The sequence below is a fragment of the Alligator mississippiensis genome, chromosome 2 (assembly GCF_030867095.1).
Source record: "Alligator mississippiensis isolate rAllMis1 chromosome 2, rAllMis1, whole genome shotgun sequence".
Lineage (NCBI taxonomy): Eukaryota > Metazoa > Chordata > Crocodylia > Alligatoridae > Alligator > Alligator mississippiensis.
Window position 1 is genome coordinate 228,227,037 of NC_081825.1, and position 10,582 is coordinate 228,237,618.

Genomic DNA, 10,582 nt, shown 5'->3' on the forward strand with positions numbered 1-10,582 from the left:
ACATGCCTGATCAAATACAAAGCCTGGGTTAAATGGGATATAAGCTTTGGTAGAGCTTTGCAGTGGGGATGATCACAAAGAGCAAAAGACAAGCAGGTTACAAAATCAAGGGAAAAATAGAATATTCCAAAATATAGGGTTCCCTAACAATACTAAATTGGTATCACTGCACATTTTCTGTATTTAGTAACAAAATGATTATGCATGCATGGACATACCTGATTAACATTACCAAAGATATGTTTGCTTTTTTAATTCTTGAATTTTTGAGGTCTTGAGGTATTGGAATTTTAATTTTTCATTAATATTAGTTCTTTGCATTTAAGTTTTGAATTGGTCAGGCTTGTGCAGCTTAGAAACTCTACAGGCTTCAGCAACAGATCTTGTAAATTCTTTGCTCTGGAACTATACAGAGATGCTGTACATTCTTTAGTCAAGAGCTAGGTGGTATTTCTTGATCCAGAGCCTATTGAGATACTTCAGGTGCAGACAGAACAGCAGCTCCCCACTGTAACTTATATCCAGGGATCAGGGTTTTCTGTTTGCCAAGGAAAATGCAGATTTTCTCCTTTCAAGGAGAAAAAATTGGATTTTCTCTTTTTAAGGAGGAAAATGTTCAAGGAGAAAATCGCGGATTTTCTTTAAAGCAGAAAAACATGGGAAACCATGGGTTTCAGGTGTTGCTGTGGGGGGCAGGAGCTGCATGTCATGAGTGAGGGGTAGCAGCAGTGCAGGGAGCGTGGTGGGCTGTGGGTTGGGAGTGAGGGGCACTGGCAGGGCCAGAGGAATGCAGGTTGGGAGTGAGGGGCACCTGGTGGGGGCACCAGTAGGGCTGGGGGAATGAGATGGGGAGTAAGGGGCACCAGCAGGGCCAGGGGGGTGTGGGTCATCATGAGTAAGGGGCACTGGCAGGGCTTGGGGGGGGGGCAGACTGGGAGGGGTGTGAAGGGCACCAGCAGGGCCAGGGGGATGTGGATTGGGAAGAAAGGGCACTGGCAGGGCCAGGAGTGAGGGGCACGAATAGAACTGGGGGGACTGGGCTGTGGGTCGGGAGTCAGAAGCACCAGCAGGGCCAGGGGGCTGTGGCTTGGGAGTGAGGGGCAATGGCATGGGCAGGGCACTGGCATATCAGGGCTGTTCAGTGCCACAAAATGGGGCATGGGGGGACAGCCACCAGTGGAACTGCATCCTGATGAGTGAGGGGGTTAGGGAGAGCTCTGATTTTCTATGATAAAAAAACCCAAAATCAAATGCCAAAATATATAGGTATTTAGAATTTATTTTATTATAATGATTGAAGCACTGGTTGACTAATGTCCAAACTGCTTTAAAATTTTAGATATATCAATAAAACATTGTGTTCAAGTGATACCTCTATAGATAGATAGTGGCGTTTCATTTGAATCATGGAAAAACATGGATTTTGGGTTTTTTAATCAGAGAATTTGGGATTTTTAAACAGAGAAAACCAGTATCCCTGCTCATTACGGTACTGTCTGGAGCTGTAATTGAACAATTTAAACCTACACAAAATTAATTTTTACAGTGTATTATTTACCAATACACTGTGGAGTGAGATGCCTAAAGGCTAGGTTCTGTTATAAAACCTAGCGAAAATTTTCTAAAATGAATCTCTAAATCTAGATTCTTTAATCCACGCTTGGAGGCTAAATAGAAGTAGTGTGATTTTCAGGGGTGTTAAACAACCTCAAAGTGCATTGAGGCCTCTCATTGAGGCCTACTTATACATTGGCTTACAGATGTAAAAAAACCCTCATAAACGGCATTTTACTTTAAACTCTGTGCGCCCCTGTACCAAGCCCAGGGTATGTTCAGAAGAGGCAGTGCATTACTTAGACCTGGCTCACCCAACATCTGTATAGACTGGGTGCTTTGGCAGGGCTTTTATGACAATTTTATCTAATAGCTGATTGAATCAGCTATTGGATAAAAGTACCAAAAAACCCGACCGAAGCACCCGATCTATTACAGATGCTGTGGAGATGGGTCAAACTAATGTGCTGCTTCTTCCAGTAAAGCATCCCCCACCCCCCCACCCCCGATGTCAGCACTCCAAGCGTGGTTAGTACAAGTTTGACTGTTTTCTGTTGTTCTCACAAAAATATTAGAAGGGGAATGGTTGGTGTTTTTCACCTCTTTTCTTATTTTTCTCATAACCACAAAAGGCAAAGGGATTTTACTTAACACTTCCCAAAAAGTCTGCTTTTGAGCAGAGACCAATTAGGAAAAGTTTAAAACCAGTAGATGAAAGAAAAGTCTGCACACACAAAAATGGCTAAAATGGAAAATATTTAGCACTCTTAACTATAGCAGGCACAACTGCTATAACACCATACAGTGGTGTGATATAAAGTTTTCTTTATGTAGGCATTTGTACTATGTTAATTATGTTGGTGTCAAAGTCAAGTTTTAATTATCAGTGCATAAAAAACATGAATGAAATTTTCATGCCATAGCAAGAGGCATTTTATTTATCCTATATTTTTAAGGCATTTTGGAAATGTTTAGAATTTTTTTAATTGTCCATTTTGTACCGTATTTTTCTCTTAACTCCTGTAAATACAAGTTTCCTTACTTACCAGGAGTGGCAGATACTCAACTGGTATAAATTGGCATAGCCTGATTGCCCAGCTACACCAGCTTTTACCAGCTGAGGATATGAACCCATTAATGTACAGATAAGTTAATATTAATACTCTTCTAAAACTTCTAAAACAGATATTAACTGGTTTTAAATAAGTAAGACTCTTTTAATATTAAAGTCTGATATTTCATGCCTAGGACAGCCTAGAAATTAATGCTGCATGTGTCACAGATGGATTCCAAGCAACAGATGGATTCCAAGCAGATTCCAAATATACTTCTAGCCATGACAAGCTATGAGATATCAGAACTTAAAACTCACTGACCCATGCATGACAATGCTGAGTCCTGAGTGTAAGATTAAGACTTTCTACCAGTTTTTACTTTATGCATATATAGGGAAAACAAGGGGGAAAAATGTTAGATTCATTTTTGTGAAAAGACTGGGGATTTTTTAAAAAGTTTGTTACATCTATTTTTAGGGGAAAATATCTATTATAGGACAATTATAAATCAGTGCTATGATTCTAGACATGATATGTCATAAATATATTTATATACAACAATGAACCATGAAATGGTGCTTATTTTATTTTAATAAAATGTGTTTCCCCCTTGGCTTAATACAATTACATTTAATTCAGTAATGCATCGATGACTTGGTTTCAAGTAGAGGTTATTTCCACATTGGTTTAAAGTATCTAGGGCTGATATTACACAATATTTGTTAGGTCAATTTGAAACCATAAATCACAACAGAAGTTCTAAACACTGCTAATAGATTTTTCTATAGAGCAGTATCTCTTTGATTGTTTGTAATTCTACGAAAAAGCAAAATTATACTTTGTATTAGAAATGTTTTTATTGAATAGTTGGAAATAAAGGAACGTGTTACAAATCTACTTAAAGGTTACAGTTTTAAATTATTAAAAACTTTCTTCCATGTTGAAAAGATTGGTCAGACAGCTGGTTTGGGTATAAGCCCTTGAACATTCTCTGGCTTCAAGGCACTTCCCTTGGCCAGGACACAGGCTGTCCCTATTTCTGTGACATGTGGATCATGGCTCTTTGGAGTTCTTAGTGCAATTTATAAACAGTGCCATAGGCAGGAAATTTGATTTGCTCAAGGGCATAAACTCCTTATAGCTTCCATCTTTGTGCTTGTGCAGCCCAACTCAAATTTATATTCTTCATTATTCTGTATCAAAATGCCCTGAAGTATTGAAACACAATGAAATGGAGAACTGGCAGCACTATTATTTCTTGAGACTGCAGGGATTCTTTTCAGGAATTATCTGACAGATTTGGATTAGGTTTTCTATAAATGAATTAGGCATTGGACCTTTCCTTTTCCCCTTCCCCTCCCCTCCCATCCCCCTTCTGCCCTGGGATTAATCACAGTTTTTGTACCGTCTCTGTCTAAGCCAATGATTCTCAACCAGGGTGCTGCAGGGTGTCACTGTTAGATGTACAAATGCCTATATGATTCACAAGATAAACCCAAGATTTCAAATAAAACTATGGTGTCAAAAATATTTTGACCTGCTGTGTTCTTTTAGAATTCTTTCCAACAGAAGAATTGCTCTATTTTTTTTCCATAGTCAAAAAATAAGTTAATGCCAGTAGATATTAGGCAGCATTTTCTGAGGGGTGCCTTGAATCTAACAGGGTGTGCCTTGAGTCTAAAAAGGTTTAGAACCACTGGCCAGAGATAAGAGCCACACAGAGTTACAGCCATGAAATAGCTCAGAGAGTCAAATAAGATTGGAAATAATGTGTGTGTTCTTCTTCCACATTAAGTGGCAGAGCTGGGTAGCCTTACAGCAAGACAGAGGGTCAAGTGTCTCCTACCTCAGAACATTAATCCATATACAGGATTTAGTGATTATGGTGAAAAGTACTTTAAAATTCAGAAATGGATTTGCTCAGCCAAAGGCATGATGAAGTCTGATAATTCTGAAGCTATGCAACCTCGGAGAGGAGACTATGGCAAGTATTGCTTGTCATCATGTTTCTCTTTCTCATTATTGCCTATTCTAAGCATTTGGAAAGCATAAGGCAGGTATCAAAAAGATTTGACATTGCCTAAAAATCATAAGATTTTTAAAATAATAAAATTGGGGAGTATTTTTATCTTTTGGTTTTCTTGAGACTTTAGGATTTATATTTTTAAGCTTGTCTCTTCAGCCCTGAGGGCTGGAAATGTGCTTATTTTGTAAAAGAGAGCCAGAATTTCATGGTCACCTGACTCCAGTCATTTGACTTTCAAGAAAAACACCAAATACTTTACAACATGATAAAATTGCAAGAGTTGGCAACAGTGCTTTCCTTTCAGAGACATAGTGAAAGAGGAACTTAGAAAATCTCATTTAAGTAATCCAGTAGTTAAGTGTTTTGCAGTTCTGTAGAGCAAACCTAGGTTTGAGTCATATCCTGCCTTCTGCAGTAGCTAATACCAAGTATTCCAACCAAAAGTGAAAGCCCTTCTTAAATCATTCAGTATCCATTATTCAGTGTCAACCATGTTAGAGGAATGTCAGATCACAAGGAATCTGGTGGAACCCACAAGAAGCATACTTCCTCCATGAAGAAGACGACCAGGGGCCTTGCTTAAGTTCACATAGGATGTCAGTGGCAAGGCAGGGCAGGGAATGGAATCAGGGTCCCTCAGGTTTCAGGCTAGGACCTCTAACAATGGGCCATCCTTCCTTTCACCTTCTTAATAAAGGTAAGCAATTTGGCAACTGTGGGCATGATGGAAAAAAATCCTCCCTAGCTATTATAACAGCAGATGTATGCCAATTCAGGGCTTTATTAAAGGGTACCAAGGCATACAGCATCTGAGAAACACCAGTCACATGCTACTGACCCCCTGTGAAGTGCTTGTTTTTAAACAGTATCTAACATGCACACTCCAGCACAAACACACCTGTGGAGCGCATCAAGGGACCATACTCAAGGGTCAGGAACACTGGATTTATACCAATGTCGCTGAGATGAGACTAGCTCTAAAAGTCAAGGTGCACTCTCAGCCTTAGTACTATTTTCTGCTGCATGTTCCCAGTACACAATTTGCAAACAGATACAACTTTAACTTTTAATACCTATTTTTCTAAATTTAATTATGAACTCAGAGTTTTCAAATATCCCTCTTTCTCTCCCCTCTCATAGACAGCAACCTTCACTTACCTCTATCTTTTATGGGTCTCCTCTTCCTTGCACAGACAGATTCCCTGCAATTTCCACCTCCTTCCCATACCACCTATCACTCTCTTCCTCCATGCATAGACAGGTGGCCTGTGACTAACTGCTTGGTTCTCAGGAATGTCCTAAATCTCATCTCAGTTCCCTTCCACATGTTTCACTCTGGGGGGGAGGGGAGGGGGAGGTTGAACTCCCTCCTTAATTGTGGTAGAGTCTGTTTTGACCTTGGTTTTTGTAGATGACTAGTTATCTGCAGGTTCAGAGGTAGAGGAGGTCAAGAAGGGAGTATGTATAAAATCTACAGCATACCCTCTATTTCTTCAGAGCTGGGGTGTACTTACTTGCCAGAATTACACAACTGAGTCTCTGAGAGACAGTAAATATTAATCAGATGCTTTGAAGCTTCTCTTCACAGTGGAAATTTCGCACCCAAAAATTTTACTGGAAAATACCCAGAAAAAGGACTGGGAGTTACTTCTACTCCCCAGAAAATTCCCGGGAGAGAGAATGCACATTTTTACTGGCGAAGTTGCCTAGTAGAGAAACTGAGCGGTGATAAGATTTTGAGAACAAAATAATTTAATTTTTGTTCTTTCCCTTTACTCAAAGCCTCTGGAATGAATTCTGTACCATAGGTTTTCAGAGACAATAATTACTCATTTTCCTGGGGTAGAATCTAGCTCTTTTTTTTAGATTAACTTTACAAGGTACTTTCTCCTTATTATTTTCCCCCAAATACTTTGTCGCTGGCTAAAAATATCTGTTATTTGTTTTTTCAATTACAATGGAGCTAAGCTGTCTCACTTCTGTAGTACAAGGAGATCGTCTCTGCTTGGAAATCACTCTTTCAGTCAGACTGTGCTCCACCTCTTTTTGCCTCTTAGTTGTGGTCCTTACCTGCTTTCTTCGAAGGCTCTGGCATCTTGAACTTTTGTCTCTTGAAGCTCCCAGTAGTGCCTAGAAACCAAGATGCGTGCTAAACTGGAATGAGACTGAAAGACTTTTGAGACCCCACTAAAGAAATCCTGCTCCTCCCCCTTGACCCCTCACTCTTGTCATCAATTGCACCTTATCAAGAGCAGGGCACACTTGACAGCATGTTTCAGCCAGGATAAATATAGCCAAGTTCCAGGAACCAGAGAGCTCAAACCACCCAGGACTGGTTGCTGGTGCAAACTCCAAACCCAAGACTGATGCTGCACATACATACATGTATTCTAGTCTTTAGGCCATTTTTGTAATTATTGTGTAGTTTTTTTAAAATGATCCTTTCCTACATTTAGCTCTTGTCAGTAGTTGTGTCAGTCCTGAACCATCCTTCAAGCCAGAGTTTAATGGTTGATTATTCTCAGGTGTGAAATGCTGGGTCACTAGATCTGATTCTGGACTTTCAAGGGGAAACCAGTTACTCCACCCTGTTTTAAAGTTTTGACTTTCCTCTCAAGCCTACTTTTTAAATAGTTTCTGCTATATAAGTATCTTTGGAGATGAAAATCTTATTTCCCCCCAAGTCTCATATAAAAACGTAGCATGAGCGAGCAAGACATATACTCGAGATCACATTTTGCTGAACACTGTATAGAAGTTCTTGGGAATCCTCCCCAGAAAGCTTGGGACTGCACTTCGTGCTCCAAGCATTGCTGTTTGTTTATGTGTTTTTTTGGCACAAGTAAAAGTAACGACCATGCAAAATAACTTTGATGACTTTGCTTTTATGGTTTTCCTGGCCTTGTTGTCTACTTTTCTCATTTTACTTGTGGGCTTTTTGGAGCAGAACCTGTTTGTGCACAGGATCCAGCACATTATAGAATAGAAATAATAAAAATTGAAATGGCAAAAAATGATTTTTTGTTATTATTTTGATTGTTCCCACTTGCATAGGCCTCAATTTTCAAAGGACTTCTGCTGTAGACTTCTGAGAGGAAGCTCTGGTTAGTCTGTTGCCTTCTTGGTCCACCATGTAGATAGAATACTGATGACAAGTAGTGTTAAGTGGGTGTATTTAGTAGCCATGTTGGTCTGAGACAAATTTTAGCCGATTTTGGATTTAAACTTCATTGCTGAACAACAAGAAAGATTCTACACCTCTCAGCCCTTCTGCCATCTGACACCACCAGGGAAGGAATCCTGCCTTATCTACACATCAAAGAGCAACTCCCAAAGGCACTCTCTTTGACCCAGAGGAACAGACTTCCACCTTCAGCTTCCTCTGTGCAAAAGGGGACCAAGTGCTTGCACTGGCCAGGCCAGAAGGTGGGGGCACTTCCTCATGCCTCCTAGCGTACAGGACATTGCCAAGGGCAGCCTAGCCCAGCTAAGTGGGGCCATCCCTGATTGGCTGTCAGATACATGCCCCCAACCCCCTGCTGTCACCACAGACCCTCTGGTGCACCCAACCCTAGGCTCCCAGCACTGGTTGCCATGGCAGCCCCAGAGGGGGGCAGGCGGGGAGGATGGAGCCCTCTGCCCCTGCCCCCCACCAGCTGGGATTTACACAGCCTGGGGGCTCCCTGCAGTGGGGGCTTCTCCCCCTACATATCCTGGCCCACTGCCTCATCCCAGCCCTGCCCCCATGCCAGACCTGGTCTCTCAGTTTTGGACCTGGGGCAGAGGACTCTGTTCCCAAATGACAAATTTGGGTTGATTTGCATGTGAGATGATTGATTTAGGGACTCAGTCACACACAAAAGGCTGCATCCTTGTCAAATGCAAAATATGGGGGCACTGTAAGATGGCCACACAATTTTAACCTGGAAAGAACAATATACGTTTCCTTAGTCTTTTCTTGGAAGTGGCTGAACTGCTGTAGCTAAGTTTTGACCCCTTCTTCCCTTCCCTTCCCTTCCCCTGCACTGCCCCCCCGCCCCCCCACCATCCTAAAAAAAAAAAGTAGCCTGAGGAAGATAGTTGGCATGTAAGAATTCTGCCTAAATGATTACATTTTGGCAAAGCTACAAGCAACTGGGCGCATCTACACATGTAATTAATGCGGAGCAATAAACTCTGGCACTTATTGCAGCAGGGTTTATTGCTCCTGGGCATGCCATTTACATGTGTACCCAGAAGCACAGCATGTTCAGCCAGGTCAGAGTAGCCTTGACTGGCAGGGGGTCCTGGGGATCAGCCTGCCAGCCTGGGACTGCTCTGACCCAGCGCAATGCACTGCAGAGGGGCTGGCTGGGGCATGAGGGTGCTCCAGTGTGGGGCTAGCTGGTAGGCAGCCCCTGCACTGAAGCACCCTTGTGCCTCAGCCAGCTCCATCCCCATCTCCATGTGTAGTGCTGCAGAGTAAAAAAAAGTCTACGTCAGGAATTGTGGAATAATTGTGAAGTTAATTAGTTTCCTCTACACTGCATGTGTAGATGTGAGATGTTTACTGCAGAGGCAACTAGAGTAAATGTCTCCTGTAGACATGCCCACTGAAAACAAGAATTGTTCTCAAGTTTTCGATTGGCAATGCTACCAATGCAGGTTACTACCAACTCTTTCTATAAATAATAAATCCTAAGGTTTCAGAGCAAAAGTCAAGTACTGTTTAGTGTTAGGACAAGACATCACACAAACTGTTATTGCAAAAATTTTAATATAATTTTGTTGTAAAGTATCTGGCATAAACATGGTCTACTAATCTAAACTGATTTAGGAATCCTGTGAGTGAAAAGAGGGGACTTGCCATTCCCTTTTATTCATTGCTCTGGAAGATTTCTGATTAGATTAATTACATTTTGCCTCCCTAAATCCTTGCTTTACTTTCATGTGAACAGCAGGATTCTTCCTTCATTGGTTTCTTCCTATAGGGTATTTATACACATGCATAAGCCTCAGTGGCGCATGCTTTGAAAAGTACACAACGCTGTGGTGCATGCAGTTGTATAACCCGTTAACGGTGCATGCCCATCAACGCTGAGAAAATGGTGGTGGTGCGCTTTTGCACTAAGACGCATCGGAGGTGCTTTGGTTCAAAAGTGAACCACCATCATTTTCTGTGCATGGATGCACATTTCACCACTTACACAAATGCACACACCACAGCACAGTGCGTGTCAGCTTGCATGCAGAGCAGACTCAATTAATTGAATCTGCTCTGACCCACTGGATCTCCGGTGGGTCCCTGCACAAAAATGTACGCGTATAAATTTTCTAGCACTGCTGTTCCGTATTAATAGCTATTGAAAACCAGGCTAGAAATGTCTCTATTTGCATGACAAGTGAAACAATCCTTATAATACAGTTAATTCACAAACCACTTTTGGTATTAAAGGCACTTTATAATTATAAATAAACGTAAGGCAATATACAACATTCTAGAAAAAATGTATAATTATTATCACTGCAATGCTGCCACCTGGTAGCCAGCAGTGTAATAGCAGGGAAAATATTAATTGGTATCAGCAAGTTTTTCCCCTGGCTTGAAGAAAGAAATATGCCAAGGAACATATTCCTTTCCAAATGTGGAATGCAATTATTTCCACGTATCAGGTCAGTCATTCTTGTGACTGTATTTGACAATGGTGATGGGATCAATTGATACTTTTCACTGTCAAGCTTAATTCTAAATCTGGGACACAATGTGGAAAAACAACCTGTGAAGTTTCTATATAGCAAAATATTTAAATTAAGTAGATGCCTAATTTTAAGCATATGAGTAGTCACAATGAAGTCTGTTTTAAGTTAGATATCCACTTAACTACTTACTGAATTAGGGCTTAATGAAGTGAATGGAATGGATTCAATAAAGCTCTGAGCACGAGAGCCAAACAATAACATTGCACTG

At 41.1% G+C, this 10,582-nt stretch overlaps 1 protein-coding gene across 1 annotated transcript in view; it reads right to left on the reverse strand.

The window, feature by feature from the left end:
* Positions 1–6,803, reverse strand: part of MYBPC3 (myosin binding protein C3) — a 123,324-nt gene extending 116,521 nt beyond the window's left edge. The window contains exon 1 of the mRNA XM_019477175.2: positions 6,706–6,803. Coding sequence (XP_019332720.1) covers positions 6,706–6,730 — 25 coding nt within the window. The 5' untranslated portion in view covers positions 6,731–6,803. The remainder of the gene's footprint in view (positions 1–6,705) is intronic.
* Positions 6,804–10,582: the final 3,779 nt, after the last annotated feature.